The 21,812-nt window shown below is 36.9% G+C and overlaps 1 protein-coding gene across 1 annotated transcript in view; it reads right to left on the reverse strand.

Annotated features, from left to right (window-relative positions):
• Positions 1 to 21,812, reverse strand: part of FBN2 (fibrillin 2) — a 244,389-nt gene that overhangs the window by 79,747 nt on the left and 142,830 nt on the right. Inside the window, exons 16-20 of the mRNA XM_070411499.1 lie at positions 16,236 to 16,388; positions 14,428 to 14,481; positions 12,708 to 12,833; positions 9,783 to 9,908; positions 4,482 to 4,601 (exon numbers count right to left, since the gene is read on the reverse strand). Of these exons, the coding sequence (XP_070267600.1) occupies positions 4,482 to 4,601; positions 9,783 to 9,908; positions 12,708 to 12,833; positions 14,428 to 14,481; positions 16,236 to 16,388 (579 nt within the window). The remainder of the gene's footprint in view (positions 1 to 4,481; positions 4,602 to 9,782; positions 9,909 to 12,707; positions 12,834 to 14,427; positions 14,482 to 16,235; positions 16,389 to 21,812) is intronic.

The following is a 21,812-nucleotide window of genomic DNA, read 5'->3' on the forward strand; positions in this document are numbered from 1 at the left end:
GGTATTACAGATGACTGCAAAGTTTTGGGGGCTGGCAACTAAAAGAATGGGGTTATCATTTTCCTGAGACAGAAATGATTCTAGGACATACAGGTTCATGCTGAAAGATATGTTAAATTTGAAATGTCCATTAGAAATGTCTCCAAATGGAGACAACTCTGCAGACAGATGGAAATACAAATCTGCAATTAGTAGAGAGATGAATTTGAGAGTCTATGTAGAGGCCATCTAAGCATGACTGTAGACATTGGAGAAGCTAAGAGGTTCAAAGATTGACCTTTGGTACACTTCAAGTTTGAAAGTAGGAAAATATGAAAGACTTAACAAAGGAAACTGAGAGACCAGGCCAGAAAAGAGAAAGGAAAAGAGATAAAAAATGAAAAACTGCCGAAACCGGTTTGGCTCAGTGGATAGAGCATTGGCCTGCGGACTGAAAGGTCCCAGGTTCGATTCCGGTCAAGGGCATGTACCTGGGTTGCGGGCACATCCCCAGTGGGAGATGTGCAGGAGGCAGCTGATCGATGTTTCTCTCTCATCGATGTTTCTAACTCTCTATCTCTCTCCCTTCCTCTCTGTAAAAAACCAATAAAATATATTTAAAAAAAAAAAAAAATGAAAAACTTCTTGAGAAGGGGTGAGTGATGAACTGTGCCAAGCATTGCTAATATAGGTTAAGATGAGGAATGAGAATAGACCACTGGGTTTGACAACAGAGAGGTCACTGCCCTTGTCACATCCACGCAATCTGAAGACAGGATGCAGACCCAAACCAAAGATTAAGGCAATGATTGTGTAGAGCAGTGGTCGGCAAACTGTGGCCCCTTGAGTGTGGCTCTTCCACAAAATACCACGTGCGGGTGCACACGTACAGTGCGATTGAAACTTCGTGGCCACACTCAAGGGGCCAAAGAGCCACATGTGGCTCACAAGCCGCAGTCTGCCGACCACTGGTATAGATAATAGAACAGAAATTTTTTTTTTAAATATATTTTATTGATTTTTTACAGAGAGGAAGGCAGAGAGATAGAGAGTTAGAAACATCGATGAGAGAGAAACATCGATCAGCTGCCTCCTGCACATCTCCCACTGGGGATGTGCCCGCAACCCAGGTACATGACCTTGACTGGAATTGAACCTGGGACCTTTCAGTCTGCAGGCCGACGCTCTATCCACTGAGCCAAACCGGTTTCGGCTAGAACAGAAATTTGATTAATGCATTATATTGCTCATATCTGATGGCTCTACACCAGTGGTCAGCAAACTGTGGCTCACGAGCCACATGCGGCTCTTTGGCCCCTTGAGTGTGGCCACGAAGTTTCAATCGCACTGTACGTGCACGCCCGCACGTGGTATTTTGTGGAAGAGCCATACTTAAGGGGCTGTAGTTTCCGACCATTGACCTATACTAATAAAAGGGTAATATACTAATTAGACCAGACATCTTCTGGACATCCTTCTGGACAAAGTCACAGTGGCGGGGCCGAGGCAGAGGCGGTTAGGGGCAATCAGGCCGGCAGGGGAGGACAGTTAGGGGCAACCAGGCCAGCAGGGGAGTAGTTAGAGGCATCCAGCCAGCAGATAGAGGCAGTTAGGGGCAATCAGGCAGGCAAACGGTTAGGAGCCAGTGGACCCGGATTGCGAGAAGGATGTCCGATTGCCGGATTAGGCCCAATCCCTGTGATCGAGCCTAAACCGGCAATTGGACATCCCCCAAGGGGTCCCAGATTGGAGAGGGTGCAGGCTGGGCTGAGGGACCCCTCCACCCCATGCATGAATTTTGTGCACCGGGCCTCTAGTCCTATATAATAAAAGGCTACTATGCAAATCAAACAGCAGAACGACCGGTTGCTATGATGTTCACTGACCACCAGGGGGCAGATGCTCAATGCAGGAGCTTCCCCCTGGTGGTCAGTGCACTCCCACAGGGGAATGCAACTCAGCCAGAGTGGGGTGGTGAGGGCAGTGGAGGTGGCGGGAGCCTAAGCCATCAGTCAGACATCTCCTGAGGGCTCCTGGACTGAGAGAGGGCACAGGCCGGGCTGAGGGACCCCCCCCCCCCCCGAGTGCATGAATTTCATGCACCAGGCCTCTAGTAGTTAATATAACTTTCCACCAGAAAACAATCCTTTTTTCAAGCAGTTTACAAAACAGTTTAAGATTAAATTTAGGAAGTTTGCAGAATAGATTCTAAATTCCTAATTATTCTAAGTATCTAACTAATTAATGTGTTCTAGATTAATTTTAAATTTGTAACCACATAGGAGAATTTTTATTCTATTTTAAATTTAGAAACCCTTTGAAAGAGCGGTTTCTTTGCGGGCTAAACACAGATTAGAGTCACTTGATAGTCCTCTTAAAAAAATCCAGCCCTAGCTGGTTTGGCTCAGTATTTGAGTGTCGACTTATGAATCAGGAGGTCACTGTCTGATTCCTTGTCAGGGCTCATGCCCAGGTTGAAGGCTCAATCCCTAATGGGGCTCATGTAGGAGGCAGCCAATCAATGATTCTCTCTCATCTTTGATATTTCTAAAGTTCTCTTCCTCTCCCTTCCTCACTGAAATCAATAAAAATATATTTTTAGAAATCCATAATTTTTCTATAAATATATTTTATTATTTATTTCATTTTAAAAATAGAATTGTTTTAAATTTTAAAAAGCAGATAAAATGATGTCTAAATTTTTAAAATATTAAGTATCTATCTTTCTGAGCAGCTTTAGGCTAGAATATTAAAATTTGATCATAATGAATAAAAAATACATAACACATTGGCTGAGAAAAATATGGTGGTATTTAGTTGCCCAATATAATGACTTGGGAATAAAAAGCCTTTGTTCTTTTTTTCATCAATAAATATAAGGGTAAAGGCCAAAATAATAGAAGTGTTTATGATGAAGCAAAGCTAAGATATCTTTGATTGTCCAAGTGGCACACAGATTTAGTATTCTGAGACATTAATTAACTAATGCTGAGTTCATTTCCTTTGCATAATAAAAGAACTCTATCTCAGTTGGAAATTGTGGCTTAGCAAAAATACTTCTGCCTCACCAGATCCAACCCACATGCCTCCTTCCCCGACCTCCCAATCTGGAATTCTATAAGAAGAAAAGAAATGCCCCAGGCAGTCTATTTCCTAATATGGAGAGCTGAGCAAGCCTCAGATTCCACCAGCTAACCTGGCATTTCCAAAGGGAAGGTTTTCATTGGTAATCTTGGACTTGGTCATTTCTCTTCATGTTACAAACACGTACTCTAGCATTATCATATTATCAGCTAAATATTGTTAACATCAGATAGAATACTGAAAATACTATTGTCTTTGGCAAATATTAAATTGAAAATTCGCACTGGCTAGATCACAAAAACTTTCAGTGTATTTGGCACTATGTAAAACTGAAATATCTTCCCATTTGCAAGTATACATTTAGTTCACTTTTAAGGTGGATGCTAGCTAATCTATAAATATAAAAGCCTAAGCGACCTTTCGACCAGTAGCTATGACGAGCACTGACCACCAGGGGGCAGATGCTCAAGGCACAGGCATGAAAACATGGAACAGACTGATGAATCTCAAAGGGAAGGGGGAAGGTGTAAGGGTGGGAAGAGATTAACCAAAGATCTTATATGCCTGCTCCCTCTCACAACCTGGGACCCCTCGGGGGACTTCGGACTGCGGGTTTTGGCCCAGTCCCCGCAGGCCAGGCCAAGGGACCCCACCGGCCTCTAGTGATATATAAACTGTGATATGCCTAGCCAATGAAGCCATAGACACTAGAAGCAGGAAAAAAAATCACAGAGATAGTTTTATTTTACCCTTTCATGTGCTGAATTGCTCCTTATGGTAATTGATCAGATGATTCCTTTTACATATTTGTCCTACTATCATTATCATAAGAACTGACCTTAAATGTTTTGAGATATATTAAAAGATGATAGTTTGGAAGTTTTGGAATCTTTCTCCCTTAGAGATTTCCAAAAACAGGAAAATGGTTATCTTCTCTTCCTTGAAGCCCATAAATTTATGATTGATGGGAGAAATGAGAAAACAATAAATTCTTTCTATTTGTTTAAAGCTAAAAAATCTTCAAATTCTTGTCCTGAGTCCAAATGCTATCATATTTTGTTTACCATGGAATGTTGTTTATAAAAAGTATGCAGCAGGAATTTGATTGTATTGATGCCTAAGGCATTCTTAGAGTAACGAATATAATTATGTGTGTGGTATGGAAACGCTTATAACTTACAGAATAATATATTATTTATATGAAAAGAACACTTCCTATAATCTAATAAAATTTAAGAGCCTGTCCAGTTTATGTTATCCTGTTTTACACCTATGTTGATAAAAAGAGAAAACAACTAGAATAACTCCTAATTCTTAAGCTTCCTGTAATCATGTTCTGTTTTATCCAAAGTAAGGCCTGAGGTCTCTGCTTATCTCTGCAGGGAAACTGAAACATCAGCACCGTGCATGCATCTTACCAATACAGATCAATCCTGTTGAGCTGAGTTTGCTGCCAGGAGAACATTCACAATTGAAAGATCCAAGGTTGTTCCTGCAGGCCCCATTGACACATGGGTTGCTTTCACATTCATTTATATCTACAATCCAGAAGGAAAAGATTCTGTTAGAACTGCCATGTGTTTCTGGAAAATATTATTCCAACAAGCCATGCTATGCCAGAATGTCTGGTAAACTTGGCTCTTGTAATTTTAATATGGATCTATGAGGCATAAAGTGAATGGGGGACGAAGTCATGCATTTTACAGCGTGGATACACACATACAGGCCTGGGGACCCAGTAGGACTGCAGAAAGCAGCCTATTTTAAAAGGGTTTAGTATGCGATCTTCACTACTTTACTATAACTTTACATAAACTGGATCAATTTTCCTCCATAATAAGATGTAACTGTCTTGTGGGAAATTTGAAATCTGGTTCCATGGAAAGCAACACATTGTTAGGTGCCATGTGCTGTGTACAAACAAAGGTTGACTGTCATTTATGGCTCCATGAGCTTTTGGAAGAATTTAAAGAACCTATAATAGAGATAAAACATCACCATGCTGGCTTTAACTCCAAATTCCTGAAAATAAGGTATAAGAAAATAAGGGATAAAACTTCAATGCCAGGTGTAGCTTTCTCCTCCAGTCCTTGCCCACCTTCCTCCTATAGCCTGTTCACGTTTATACATGTTTGCTGTGGAGAGTCTTTTAAAGCACATATAAGTTTGGTAAAATAAAAAAGAGAATAAACTTTTAATTGCTTCATATAGACCTTACTATCATTAATTTCATTTGAGTCCTAAATCAAATCATATACCATAATCTAAACAATTCCTATTGACAGTCAGAAGTAAACAGAATTAGAGCATGCCTATGTTCTCAGGTGGTGACTAATGAAAATGTCAAACCAATAAAGTTAAATATTTTAACATGAGTTCATTAAAAATATATACCAGTTTCAGCTAAAGTACTAGCAACAATATCAAAGACTGACTTTCAGTATAAATTCAACAACTCAATTTAAAGAAGAAATACACAGGTTTCTTTTTGTATTTGATTAATTATCTGAAACAGATCAGCACACCTTAAGACATTTTCTTTTGTCGAACACTAGGGTTTCTGAGTTCACCAGAATACTTAGTATTTTTTTAAACACCTCTTTGAGTTAAATATAAAATACTATATTGAGGAAAACATGAAGATAAATAACTATAGCACTATAATGCTTACTCTTGACCATCTCAAGTCAAATGTAAACTAAACTGGTCGTGAAAAGGCAATAGAATTGAAATGTAAATTTAAAAATCAATGTGGAAAACAGGTGTGTTCCTTCTTTCCTAATTCAAAACTAGTAAAGAAGTATCCAGGTAGTCATTTAATTTTTGAAGTAAAAATTGTTTGAGGAAATATAAATACATCTTTCTTTCAGGTTGTCTGTAGCAAGAAAACCTCTTAAAAGAAAAATACAAGAGCAGGTTTTGTAAATATAGCACAGATTTGGAATGAAAAAAATCTATTCCAGAGTACTGAAATTCTTTCAGTAAAAACAGTGTAAAAAAGGAATCAGATGGTCAAGAAGCAAATAACTAATCTGAGGACTGTCTATATAGAGCTCACCTATTCATTTCATTTGTAAGAAGCTCCCCAAACAAAAAAATGTGAATATCATATATTTTCAAAATCCCTATTTTAAATTAAGCAATTATGAACTCCAAACTATAAACACATGCAATGACAGCTACAGATATCAACTGTTTAATTTTTCCTTAAATACAATGTTTTTATGTTATAAATGTCATGGAACCAGGAATTGAAACAGTTCACTGTACATTCCTGGAAATAAACTTCAAAGCACATCTGGTTTACATTTAACTAGTTATGTCACTGGAAACACAATCTAAACCACAGTGCTTGCCGTAAAAATTTTAACTTTCACAGGCTCTCAGAGCTCAAACAAAAAAGCAAAATAAATTTTTTTGTAACTTCAGTCTGAAATATCAGAGGAACTTTATTATTACTGCTATTATATATTTAAAATAGCCTATTCAAAATGTGAATGACAAGCACAATTAGTGAATATAGCAAATATACACAGAGAAAGTTAGAGTCTGTATTAAATCTGCTAATAATTCCCTGTCTCGTCTTTCGAAATTAGTTTAGGAAGAATAGAATGAAGAGAACTGCTTCAGGCAGACAAATTTACTGTGAGAATTCAATGGTGGCAATAAAAAAGAGACCCAAGGGAAAAAGAGATTTGTGGCCTTCAGGTCTACTTTTTTGGCAAAACATTTAATAAAATGCAAATAACAGTGGGAAGGAAATAAAAAGTTATTTGGTTAGGTTTCTCAGGATAAATCATTTATATTTCCACCAATGTCATAGGTTATAGCCAAAATATTTCTCTATCATTTCTTTTTTATTTACATAACATGAACTTCTGCCTTATGGATGACAGATATAAAATATATTTCATATTAAAGAAAAGGCTCAGATTTATCAGGAACAATTACCCTTTGGACAAAATAAGTAAAGAGAACTGTTCCTAACCCTCAACATTGTCTGATTTTGCATTAATGTGCCGTAATGTTTATGGAATCATCCAATGTTATACTATTAAACATCATTTGCTCCTATTTTCCACTTGTTTGTGTAAGTACTAGAGTCCTGCCTTTTCCTCATTTTTTTGTATGTTGGCTCTTCGTATCCTTCAACTCCATCTTGCTTGGTAAAATGGAGGAAATATGCTATAAATATCATTGACAATTCAGTATACAAACCAAACTTTGACCAAACTGAATCAAAGGCACTGTCTATTTCAGGGGAGGGCAACCTTTTTGTGAGTGTGTGCCAACCCTAATTTTTTGAGAACATGTTACGCCTACTTGATATCTCTTAAGGTGTACGTATGTGAAGAACCTTGAAGAAATAATAAAATTCATTCGAGCGACAAAAACACAGTATATGATGATGAAAAATACATTTATTTTTTAATGTATACATGTACACTGATAGTCTGACAGAAAACTTTATGACTCCGTTTGATACTATCAGTGGGACTTTTGCAGCTGCATCACTGATGACAGAGATTTTACATCAGGTTTATATTTCGTGACCTTCAGAGATATGCACGAACTACTACTTTCATCCGTCAGGCTACTCCTATTATGAGACTTAACAAAATTCATCACTGAGAACAAAGATTCACAAGCGTATGTGGATGAAACCAAAATACTGGTCGGATCTAGGAAGGCAGGGAGAGTTAAGGCAGAGGCATAGAAATTGCTCTTCCCCTCTCTCGTCAATCCATGTCTATGGTCTTTAAGATAACTTGTTATATAAAATTATTTATTTATCTAAGATGCACCTACACTGAATTTATCTGAAAAATAAAAGTCGATATTAAGAAAAAAATTGTAAATGGAAGATTATAAGAGAGGGTTTCACGTGCCAGCAAAAGTTACTGGCGTGCCATGTTTGGCACGCGTGCCAGGGGTTGCCCACCCCTGGTCTATTTAGTTCTCCGTTAAATGTATCTTTCACAATAGCCCTGAAGGGTACTGCTGCTGCAGCCGCAGTAATCATCAGCTTCCTAGTTACATCAAGAAACTAGTATGACCCGATCTTGCTTCCAGAGGTTCTTAATATTTAACAGAAGCTTATCCTCCAACAGACACTAGACAAAAGGATAAAAGACAGTGGGAAGCAAGTGGGAATAAAGAAAGAAATGATTAATAAACTCTGGAAATCTCTACTCCCACCCACCAAATTCCCTACTCATGGAGGGTATAGAATAGTTTTTTACGGGGTATGTTTCTCAGAGCAATTTTGAAGAATAATAGGTTGGGGTGGGTGGGAGTGGGTGCTAGAAAATAAAGCCTCTGGTTGAATATATTTAGAAGCCTGAGCTAGTTTAAAGTGAGAGCTTTTATATTTTACAGAAAGATATTCTAAACTCTCAAATGTGCCCCTGGTCATCTATGGAGAAGATGAACCTTCAGGTACTTTAACTGGGAATGGAATGAGCGCTTTTTTTTTTTTAAAGGAGCTTCTGCAAAATGGGGTGGGCAGGAGGGAAAAGATTTATCAGAACTAAGATGACAAAAACTGTATTTTACACTGTTTTCTTTCTTTCTTCAGGCTAATTACTGTTTTTCAGTGGTCTCTCCAATTCAACTCAAATTTAGGATTGCACTTTGTAACTGCATTTCATTGACTTCAGCTGAATCATTTGTGTTCTGGCATCTTGTTCCAGTCCTAACTTGTTTCTGTTCACAAGAATGCTTTGAAGTTAAACAATAAGATGAAGAGAGAATGTTAACATCTTTTTGCATAATATTACCATTGCAGTTTTCTTGGAGTTGGAGTCCTAAGAAACCAATACTTTAACAGATAAGGAAAGGGCTACTCAAAATAATTAAAGATGAAATCTCTTTTTAAAAAATTACTATTCGGAAGTAGCTATTGCATTTGATAGTGTCATGGGACACTTCTGTAAGCTCATATAGTGAGACTTAAAAGGAACAATGGCTAGTAGTCATACAACAGATTATTCTGAAATACACAGTACTTTGATCAGGAAACAAAAACATAATTGAATACACTCATTACTTAGCTGGTATCTCACTAAAAACGAGTCCTTCCCTAAGCATTTAACTCATTCATGTAACTTCCACTGCAGAAAAATGTGGTTAAAAGAAAATAAGCTTTTAAACACTGGTTTATGAGCTACAAGCCCAAGCAATAACTTTTAAATGATCAAATGAAAAGGACAATTTTTTTAGACTATAAATTTAATTAAGGTGACCATTTTTACTCAGGTCCCATATTTTCTGGGCTAACCTCTGAGGTATAGCAATCATTTCATAAGTAAAATGCTTCAGAGCTGAATATGCCAATACAATTCAGGTTCCCCTAGTCTAATGTGTCAAAGTAATTTTTAAAAAGGGAAAACAAAGTAATCAAATATCTGGCATTTTATTTCAGCAAGTAAAACAAACTGGTTCCTTTCATTTTTTTCTTCACTTTTGTTTTTAGACTTCAAAATGTTCCAAATGTTTGTTGTTATTTTATCTGAATGGAACAAAACTGACAGTATTCATAAACTGTGTTAGGTGCACACTATTTCTGAAACTGGAAGATTAGCTGAATGACACTATAAATTCATAAAAAATATTCACACAATACTCTTTTTACTATATTACTTTGTCCATATACTGGACAGTTTTGCCTAGCTGGGTGCTTACTTACTCACATCTAAGGCAAGGAAGACAGCGCTTACCTTCACACGTCTCCGTTTCGGTCCTGAACACATACCCAGGTGGGCATGTGCAGCTGTAACTCCCAGGTGTGTTCCGGCACAGGCCATTGTCACAGAGCAGTCTGTTCACCAAGCACTCGTCAATGTCTGGAAGCAACCATCAGAAGACAGGAGATACACATGTTGAAACATACAGCCCAGTGGCCAACAATGTTTTCTTTTTCTTTTTTCTCACCCCTCTCCTTGACATAGTCTCTTTGTAGTCACAGCACATTCTTTGATCCCAAACAAAATATATTCAGTTTTATTCAAATGGCAAATTCTTATGCTGGTGGCCACTTTTAAGATGTTTTGAAGTCCCTGGGGAGTATGTTGTAGTTTGGAAAAGATACATTACTGGTTTGTTCTTCATTTGCTTACTGTCCTGTAGTGGTATTATATTATATATTATATATATTTTAGTACTGATGAAATTGATTAAAAGACGAAACTCATTTGCCTATATACGCCTGCTTATGTGTAATAAAAATAACAATTTTAAAAAACATTTTGATTAAAACTCTAATAAAAATGCATTAAGTGGCAGTTAAACAAAAGGTATTTACTAATCCTTTCTCATTATGTTTTTACCCCAGAAACAATGAATTATTAATGGAAATTAATGATGTATTTATATATTCCTTTAACAGTCTAGAGCAGCCTAGAAGATATTTAAAGCTCAAATTTAAGAAGCTGATATTGAATTTTATTTTTTGCAAGTATAATTAATAACAGAAAAAATTAAAATTGCAATTTGGGATGAAGAGTTCCTATCACTGAAAGTTACATTTTTAGCCTTGCAAATAACAATTGTTCTTGACCAAACCACATTGTAAAAATTTGGAAACCAGAGATTGAAAAAACGTTTCCCATAATTCTATCACTACTACTAATATTAACGTTTTGTGTTTTATCTGATCTTTTTTTCTTTGGATATTATGCTTTTGTTCCAATTCTGAATCTTTATTTTTAAAAATCAGCATATTTTAAGCTTTACCATAATTCCCCCCTATTGTTTGTTTTATCAAATGCCTGCATCACAATTTAGTTACCCATTCCCCCATGGTATGAGTTGAATTGTGTCCCTCAAAAAAGCTATGTTGAAGTCCTAACACAGAATGTGACCTTATTTGGAAATAGGACTGTTATAGGGGTGATCCAGTTAAAATGAGGTCATTAGTGTAGGTCATAATCCAACATGACTGAAAGGTGCTCATATAAAAAGGGGAAAGAGAGACAGACCACATAGAGGGAAGATGATGTGAAGACACACAGGGAAAGGATGAACATCTGACTACAGTGACACATCTGCAAGTCAAGAAATGCCAAGGATTTTCTGGCAAACACCAGAAGCTACAGGAGAGAAGGAAGGATTCTCCCCTCGTGCCATTAGAGGGAGCATGGCTCTGTGGACACCTTGACTTTGGACTTATGGCTTCCAAAACTATAAGACAAATTTATAAGCTATAAATTTGGTATTTTAAGCAACCCAGATTTTGGTATTTTGTTACTGCAGCCCTAACAAATGAAAGCTGGAACTTGGCCTCATTTTTATTTTTAAAAATCTAGTTGTGATTTTAATCAAAATTATGCATACACCTAATTTACAGAGTTAAGCAGTGCCATGAATGGTGTTCAATGTGGAATGCTCACTGATCTGTTTTCAATAGATGCCTATGTGCCCAACTGTACTTGGAAGGTATGCTGGAAGCAACTTGGCTTTTGGTGAATAAAAAAGCTAGCTGGTTTGCATATTTTGTAGATGTTCAATAATCTTTGGCTAGTGCTTTTCTTTCTAGGTGTCAAAATCTATTATAAGTACTTGATATTTAATACAGTTTTATATATCCACCTGTATGTATTTCTTCAACTCAAGATCAAATGGACATATTCAATAATAAGAGCCAGTACCATGAGTGCAGGAAAATGTATTAAAATTTAAAAAAAATTATAGAGAGGAAAAGGGGAAAAGAGAGAGAAAGAGATAGAGAGGGAGAAATGTCGTTTGGTTTCCTCCCACATGTATGCCATTTGGGGATCAAACCTACAACCTGGGTACGTGCCCTGACTGGGAATCGAATCCACCACCTTTCAGTGCATGGGATGATGCTCCAACCAACTGAGCCACACCAGCCAGGGTGAAAAATGTATTTCTTTCTAATCATAATAATCAAGATTAGAATGCAAGATTCATCAGTGATTAGAAATAAAAATTATTCTGTATAATGATGGATCGAATAACATTCATTTTGGAAAGTGAACTCAAGTTCTCTTTAGAAAAATCTAGATTCTTCACAAATTCTTGAATATATGAACTACATACTTGAATGTTTTCAAACATCTATAATAATAAAAGTGTCATGTGCTAATTAGATTGGACATCCTTCCAGACATCCTTCCAGACGAAGTGGGGCATTGAGGAAAGCCCGGATCCTGGGTGCCTGCCTGCGGCCAGAGGGAAGCCGGTGCCAGCAGCTGGGGGAAGGAAGGCCTACTCTTGCGTGAATTTCGTGCATTGGGCCTCTATTTCTCTTATAAATTACAAAAAGAAACACCATCTCAGTGAGCATGTTTAGATATGTTGTAGCATCTAAATTAAAGTCTATCAACCTGTAAGACTTTATGTTCTTAACTTACAATTATCCATACTGCCCTATTCATTTAGTATATACCCATTCATTTGAGAAAAGACAAATTTAAATACTAAGCTGTGCCACTAAGAAGTTTGTTACTGTGTAACAGAATTTTTCTGATTCCAAAATTTTTATATGTTTGTGTACTAAGAAGGAAACAAGGGAAACTGTAAGATTTATAGTTTTAGAAATTTATTTGTATTTTGATTTCTCCTACAATCCATGGGAATAAACTATATGAAAGGCTCCTCTATAAATATAACAAATAACTTACCAATACAGTTTCTCCCAGAGGCATCTGGTTCATAGCCACTGTTGCAATTACAACGGTAACTACCACGTAAGTTTTCACAAATTCCATTGGCACATATATCGGGATCCAAAGCACACTCATTGATATCTGCATCAAATGTTGAAAGTTTAATGCTCACAGACATTTTATCATTTGTTGATACATTCAGGTCTAATAAAGATCACTCAACATATGAAGTGTTTAACTCGGCAAACCCACAATTTGCCTACCTTTCAGGAAGGGAAAGGAAATGAAAATAAGGAGTAAGAATAAAACTGAGAAATATAAGACACTTTCCTGGGAAGCCATAAGGAAAATGAAGGGAACTGGCATAAATTCAAAGAATTAAACCATGTGATGTGCCTGTATTTATGATAAAATTAATGAAGAAATGTGTAGGCAGTTGGCTCAAAATCCAAAGAAAAACTCATCTTGATAGGTATTATAACCATCTAAGCAAAAGACAAAGATTTACTAGGGTGGCCTATATAATTTCATGGTCCCCAAAGGCATGGAGTACTTGTATTTCATTATCATATTTTTATAGTCAACTAAGTAATATGATACTTAATAAATGTTTTTCTGTTGATGTTGAAATTAATGGAGAGGACAGTTAAAACATGGATGCTTGAGAACATGATGTTTTATAATAAACCATGAACATGTCTACTTTTTGTCACCCATGTGCAGTGGGACTTTGAGGAAGGATGAGCTTGCATGAGCAACCAAGCAGTTTTAACAGATGGCTGGCTCTGTTGGGGAGGCCTTGCTGAGGTGGAATAAAATACAGAATAGGGATAAAATAAATTTTTGGTCACTATGCTCAAATTTTGGTGCTAGCTATTGTTTTCTAGAATTTGGAAGACCATAAACACTCCAGAAATGTCAGCCTTTACATTTTATTTTTGGAAGAAACACGTTGTAAAAGTTTTCTTCTTTACTCTGGTTTATGATATTCATTGCAATATAATAGATTATATTGTCAACTAACCTAAATTTGTCTAAAGTCTTCTCAGACATAAAAGTAGAAGAATATATATGAAGAATAAAATGAAGATTAATAGCACCCTACAGTTTTATTTTTTAAAAATGAAACTATATGTATATTAACATATAAAATAAACTTAAAATATAAACACATATGTATTTAATACTTAAATTTCCATTTTAGAATTCTGTTAAACATATTACTAAATTTAAAATAAGAAAACTTTAATAAATTTCATTTCTTTAGTTGTATAAAAACATTTTAGTATTCGTAGGCATAAATAGTCCTAACAATTTATTTTTAGGGTAGTATATTGCAAACTTCCATATCAAATATGTCTTAAACATTTTTTTAAACCATGTCAATACCATTATTTAATTTTTAAATAAAAATTTACATACTCTTTGTTTTTTTAACCTAATACTAACTGTAGCCTCTTCATAAGCAATGGTCTCCATAAAATCATGGGTGTAGTTGTTCCTGACATTTTTAACAATGCATATTTAACTGATACATCCACTATGGAAAAGGTGCATCTGCATGCCACTTCATAATCTAGCTTATAACCATTGTTCTAAGAAATAATTTATCTTATCATTTTACCCTAATATATTTTTGTAATATTAAATATAATCATATGCATAATGTTACAACAGAATCATAAAGCTATACAATTATATAATTATTATAACATGGAGAATAGAATAGAGTTACCTCTTCCATCCACTGTGATACCTACTCCACTACTACATAGACCATGGAATTCAGCTATATGATAAAAACAAATAGAGAAATTAAATACTCTAAACTATATCTGTTTTATACAAGTTACTTACAAAATTCCAAAAATATCATTTGAAAAAATTACATGCATTAGTTTTTAAAATGAAAAAAGACTATTTTTTTAGCCCATAATTATTACAAGAATTCCAATAATAGTCCTTCTTTCCCTAAATGTGCCAAGTTACCCTTCTATAAGCAGGATAAGAGAATATCCATTTTGTACACCCTCTTGAACACTGGGAAAAATCAATCAATAATCTAATAAACAAAAAGCACATCTTATTTTAATTTTAGAAAGATTGGGCATTTTTAAAATCTGGTAATGTACTGTTTGTATTTCTACTTTGTAAAATCTTATTTGTGCACATTGCCACTTCTATGAGCATTTCAACTTCCCTTATTAATTAATGTAAATTCCTTATACATTAAGAAAAATATTTTTCAATTTATATGTATTAGTCTTTAATGTCTTCTTTGAAAACCCTTTATCATTACAAAATAAACAAAAGTTTATATATCCTATAAGAAAATAATTTTTATAAAGTATAATGTTGGGAGCTAACTTCATAATTTTTTCTGACATTTATCAACAACTAGAGCAGTGGTTCTCAACCTTCCTAATGCCGCAACCCTTTAATATAGTTCCTCATGTTGTGGTGACTCCCAATTTCATTGTTACAAATTGAACATAATTAAAGCATAGTGATTAATCACAAAAATAATGTGTAATTATATATGTAATTATATATGTGTTTTCCAATGGTCTCAGGCGACCCCTGTGAAAGGGTCATTCAACCCCCAAAGGGGTTGCGACCCACAGGTTGAGAACTGCTGAACTAGAGGCTTGGTACACAAAATTTGTGCATGGGTAGGGTCCTCACTGATGTAAATGCTGTGTTTATCATATCTTATATTCCCATTTATTTCTAGATGAACTCCCATTGTTTTGCTAAGGTTTGAACAATCCATTTAGGATTTTTAATGGAATGACAAGCCATTTCCTTTGCTGGAGTGCTTCTCTTCTATCTTTCTCATAGGAAATTCTTATTTTTTTTCAAGACCAAACTAAACATTATGCCCCTCTCTTTCCCAGCTTCCCCAGGAAACTATTTCTTCCTTTATGCTCTCCCAGTTCTTTATGTCCCTTTAAAAGGGTTAATCGTACTACACTATATTTTCAACTATCTCCAACTTAAAAAAAAAAAAAAGATTGTGTATATTTTTTAATCCACATTTTGCTTACATATACTCAACACAGGCTTATATATTCAATACAGGTTTAGTATGAATAAACAGGATCAACCTTATCAACCTAAGAGCCTGTAATTACTGATAGACTGTGATATAAGACCATTCTGTGTTAAGATAAAAATAAATAAATAAAATCATGTTCTGGTAAAGTTATTACAATCTTGAAAGCAATAAGTAAACTTTGTGCTATTTGTCTTAGATCAAAGACATTGTGACTAATACATCCATGTAAAAAATCTGCTTTAGCAATCATAATTGGATCAACAAATACATTTTTCTATTCACCATGTGTTCTCTTTGTCTAGAGATTTTAGGTAAATACAAGCCAAATCTCATTAATTGTCTCACATACCAACACAGGTTTGGACTTCTTTTCTTCAATTAAAAATAATGACAAAACACGTCAGACTTGACGTACTCCTTGGCCAAATATCTAATATTACATTTCCAGATTCTTTATCAGGTGTGAAACCAGCCAATGGGACTACCTGAGTTTTTAGCAGGGCATGGCTGGCAGGGCTCTCCAAAACCATAGTCTGGATTGGCACAGCAGCACTCGGACTTGGTCACCGCACCCGGGAAGGGACGGACACACACTCCCTTCTTGATTCCACCATAGCATGTACTGCGCATGTGAGTATCTGAAGGACACAGAGGAACAATGATTTGAGGTAGTGACAAAGAAAAAGAGGGTTCAAAACTGAAGGCTTCTTTTAGCCTAAGTCTGGAAGCTTCTAGAGGGCATCTGCCACTTCTTTTTCTTTGTATCTTTAGCATCTAATAGTGTTAGGAAATCAACAAATGTTTGTTGAGTGAGGAAAAAAATGAGTCCACATCAGCAACTCATTTTCTCCAGTTTTATGTGCTGCACAAGCAGCCATTATACCACTTATATTCACTGGCCTTTTGTTGAATCAGGTATATTCCCACAGTTATAAACAACTCCAAGCTCTAATCACTAGCTATCTTCTACTCAAAATGACACATTATTATTTCTATTTTAGAAGTTCTCATGAATAATGAAGTGCAGTGAAGTTAAACTACCTTGAGATGACACTGCTTGACCATCACGTTTTTTACTTCCTTTTCAAACCCCTTTTACTATGTTTTGACCTCAGACTCTCAATAAATCCAGTCTTTAAAAATACTAACAACCATTATGTGTCCTTGGCATTGCACTAATTGAACATTCAGGTCAACAACTCCCTAGAATAGTGATCATTCCCACACATTACAGATGAGAAAGGTGAGGTTCAGAGGGACTACATAAGTAGCTCCCAGTCCCAGGCGATCCATTGCCTGAGCTGGGATTTAGGCTCACACTGTGTGACCTCCAAAGCCCTTCCTCTTTGTACTGTGTCATGCAACGTCTCAAAGAAGAATAATCTGCTTAGTTTTCTCACCCTAAATTCTCATAAAATATGCTAAAATTTTATGAGATAGTATCTGATGAACTATAAAAAACTCAGTTCATCATAAAGCCCAGAGAAGAGTATAGCTTTTAAGTAGTGTAGATTGACATGTTAATCCCACCAAAGAGACAACCCTTATTATAAATATTTATAATTATTCTCAAGTTGTTAGAAATTATTTTATATGCTTGTTATGCAAAGTGAGTCACTCAGTGATTTCTTATGATCTGGTAGTGTTTCTCATTAAAACAATGAGATTCATGGCTGCACTAAAACAACGCGCTGTGTATATGCTCAAATGAAAGCGGGCCATGAGATTTACCACGCCAACCCTATGGAGAGCATGTGTTGCTTCGGCTGTGGCCGAGTCTGACAGTTTGCTCCGAGTTATACACAAGTGTAGGACTCAATGCAAAGACAAATTTGCACAAAGACTACATAGTTCATGATTCCCAATATTTTTGTGCATCCTTCAAATTTTACTAATCATATCAGAAGGCATCATTAGAATGGTCAAAGTTATTTCTGTTTTCATGTGAAGAACATAAGCCACACATTTTTTAGAAGTATGTCGATAAAAAGCCTATGGTACTCAGTTGAAGAGTGAGACAGGTTACATACTGGTTTTGGTTACAGGTTAACAACACCAACACCAGAAGATTCATGAAAAGAGAAAGTAATGTAACTCATGTGAGTGTTTTAGGGACATGAATATGTCTGATCCCTGTGGGATTACCTTACTTAAATTAATTAACATTTTTATCATTGCTTAAATAAGGATGGAGTTTTTATTATATATGAGAATGTGTTTGTTAAACATTAAGCACAAAGCCTAGGACACACAGGAAATACTCAAAAATGGTGGCAACCATTTCTTTCTTCTTTCTTTAATGAGGATAGTTGGCCTTTTCCTATTCAAGACTGGAACCCTAGTTCATATTATACTCTTCAAATGTAACTCAGCCACTGCTCACAGGTGGACAGGGTAAGAGGTGCCAATGCCAGGGGCACACTCAGAACATGCCCACAGGAATGCTTTGGCAGGGAATGGGCCTAAATGCTAAGCAGTACAAATTATAACTAAAATACAGAACAACAATCATCCAGAACCACTGGAAAGCTAGCTGAATGGAAGTCCTACATCTAGAGAAGTAAAGAAGAAAGCACACTGAGACTGGTAGGAGGCTTGGAGGTGCGGAAAGGGCTGGTCTGACACCCACTTGTGCCGCTTCTATAATTGGGAGGGAGATTGCCTCTGCGGAGGCTGCCCGGAGGAGCAAGGGGACCTAGCCCCACACCAGACCCCCTGCCCAGGATCCCAGAGCTGGAAAAAGAAGTCCCTATGGGCAGTAAGAGCTACGGGCTGTAAAAACCAGTGCAGATTGGGGGTTAGTGACACAGAGGCTGCTGGAGACCCAGCTGTTCCTCTAAAAAGGCTGGCACCATGAACTGAACTTATAAGTTCCTGCCTCCTCTGAGCTCCAACACCAGTGCCAGGCTCTAGGGGACACAGACACATACCAGGAGGAACTGGATTGTCTGTCATCAGAGCAGGAACTCGTGGGTGGCTTTCTCCCAGATGGAGGTGCTCGCAGGGATCATTATTCCTATGCTGGGACCTTCCTGGTCGCAGGGCCGACTGGTAGCCATTTCTGTTTGCTTGACTTGGTGATTCACTGAGACTCCACCCCACCCAATTTACAATCCCACCCAAGCTGTGTGCAGTGGCTTTTGAATATGAATGGCCTGTCCTAGCTCAGGCTAAAAGCTCTCAAACAACTTGCACTTAGGTCAGGGAGCCCCAAACCTATCAATAAAAGGCCCAGGACCCAGCACCAGCAGCAGCCTGCCTTGCTTCATAGCTGGGCCTCATCTAGGCACTTCCAAACCTGATATAAAGAGGAGGAATCTGCAGATCTCCTTGTAGCCCCTTCTGGGTGGCCCCAGGCAGTGGCTGACTCTGCACCTCCCTGGAGATCCAAGAGCCAGTGTACCCAGTGGTCAGTGTAAGACCATACCAGATTACAACTCTACACATCCATAAGCCACACACTCAAGGGGAAGACTCAGTGAGCACCAAAGCCCCACTGAAGCAAGTCCTGCTCCATAAGGGTGTCTCGTGCACAGCAGCTCTCCCACTGTAGTTCCAGCTGGTCCTCATAGCCAACTGGCCTAGAGGTCAATTCCTCCCAGCGACACCAACAGCAATCAAGTCTCAACTACAACAAGATTGTGTTCACTGCCTACAGAGGGGTGCACCTAGAGCTCTCAGCTCAGGTGACTGGGGAGGCTGAGCCACTGGGTCCTATAGAACACTTACTACACAAGGCCACTCAACCAACTCAAGGAGACATAGCAGCTCTACCCAATACAGAGAAACAAACACAGGGAAGCAGCCAAAATGCAGAGACAAAGAAACATGTCACAAATGAAAAAAGTGGAAGAAAGCAAACTACTGGATATAGAGTTCAAAACCACAGTTATAAGGTTACTCATGAATCTTCTAGAAACCTCCAAAAAACAAAAAAGGAGCAGTCAGAAATTAAGCATACACTGACTGAAATAAAGAATAATATACAGGAATTCAACAGTAGAGTAGAGGATTCTGAGAATCAAATCAATACTTGGAAATATGAGGAAGCCCAGAAATCTTGAAGCTGTCCTAGGAAAGTATCAGTGTGTCTGTCTCCTTCCCTCCCCTCATGCACTCTTGCCCCTGGTCAAGTCAGAAAATGTCCTGTTCATGAAGGTTATACCTGTCTGTGAGTCAGGCTTCTTCAATGTACTATTTACAAAAACAGTTTAATTTTCTGAAAATAAAGCCCCACATCTCAGTATCTAGGGAAACGAAAACAAATAAAAAAGAAATCTAAAATTAAAATGCTACACCAAATACTAATTCATCACAGTGATTTGTTTCTAACTAACTCCAACATTCAGTGGATCTCAAAAGCATCACCAAAGTCAGAAGACATGAAGAAAACACATCTAGCATGTTATGGGAAGAGTAACATAACTTTACACAGAAAGGTGTTTTTATTAAAAAATTTAAGTGAGCACAATGGTGAAAAACCGGAGAGGGCTTTCCTACAATTTCTGATGCCTTTTCAGTATGTGAATGATTTTGCGTGTTTGAACACTGAATTCCTAACAACTACCTAAAATATGTTGGTTGCTTAAAATAAAAATAATTTCTCCCTCCAAAACTGGTTTTGTACTCATTGTAGATTTTGACAGAATCATTTAGGTAAAGGAAAAAGTCAACTAAGTGTATCAAAGCAACTGAAAATCTTTGAGCTATTTAAGCAGGAAGGAGCTACATTCTTTTAGTTGCTGTATTTGAAATATCCCTGAACAGAGTGCTGACAATTTTGTAAGCTGAAATAAGTCATAGATGGGATAGAGTGGATGAATTTAAACGGACAGATTATTTCCATCTGCTGTTGCTTCTTTCTCTCCCCCCCCCCTCCCCCCCCCCCCCCCCCCCCCCCGCCATCTTCCTCCTGCGCTGGCCCCTCTGGGATCCAAATGTTTTGATTCCCACAGGTAAGAGTAACGCTTTATCATACTATACCTAAGAAAGAATTTAATTTCTCTTAATATTACTTTTAAACCAATGAGTATGTCTGCCGTCTAGAGTATAACCTGAAAAATAGAGGGTGCACAATAGCTAATGTACCCGGGAGGTCTCATGAAAGCACTTCAGAGGAAAAAAGGCAATAAATGTATTTTTACAACTAACTCACTTTGTCACTGTGATCATGAGAACATAGTGGTTGTTTTGAAATGCCAATAACATTTTGATCTTCCTGCTTCTTTAAAGCTGATGACTGGTAACACTGATTGATTTTCATGGAACACTTTTGACAAAAGCATCCAAAAGAAATTTCGTATGGCTTAAAAATAAAATTTTTTCTCATGCTCTTCTCTTGTTTCTATAGTTAATTGCACAGTGATGAATAATAACTATATAAAAACATTTCTAGCTTTTGACATAAGTCCAAGAGCTAGGGTACTGATTATTTAGATTTTAATTTTGTGTGGGTGCAAATAAGAGTTTACTTAAATATAACTATAATCCCTGTTTCCTGCCTTTGTTATTAATTATGAAATCTAAATCCACTGTATTTAGAAACTCAAGTTATCTAACATCATCAAGGATGCTGGATTAAGGACATTTTTTTCTTCTTCTCCAGCATTTAAAAAACAATTTTTTATTCATTTCAGAGAGGAAGGGAGAAGGAGAGAGAGAGAGATAAGAAACATCAATGATTAGAATCATTGATGGGTTGCCTCCTGCACATTCCCTACTGGGGACTGAGCCTGCAACTCAAGCATGTGCCCTGACTGGGAATTGAATCATGACCTCCTGGTTCATAGGTCAACGCTCAACATAGGTCAACACTCAATCCCTGAGCCACACCGGCCAGGCTCCAGCATTTTTGACTGGCCTCTCCTCAGAGCCTTCAGAGGGAGCTGGCTGGGGTATCTATCCATTTTTTAAAACAGCTTTATTGATATATGATTCATATCCCATAAATTTCATCTATTTAGATGTGTACAATTCAATAGTTTTCAGCATATTAATAGATATGTACAGTCATTACTACAGCTGATTTTAGAACATTTCATTACCTTAGAAATACCCTTTAG

This window comes from Myotis yumanensis, unplaced genomic scaffold (genome assembly GCF_028538775.1).
Source record: "Myotis yumanensis isolate MYYU_CA2020_CCGP unplaced genomic scaffold, mMyoYum1.0.hap1 SCAF_4, whole genome shotgun sequence".
Classification (NCBI taxonomy): Eukaryota; Metazoa; Chordata; class Mammalia; order Chiroptera; family Vespertilionidae; genus Myotis; species Myotis yumanensis.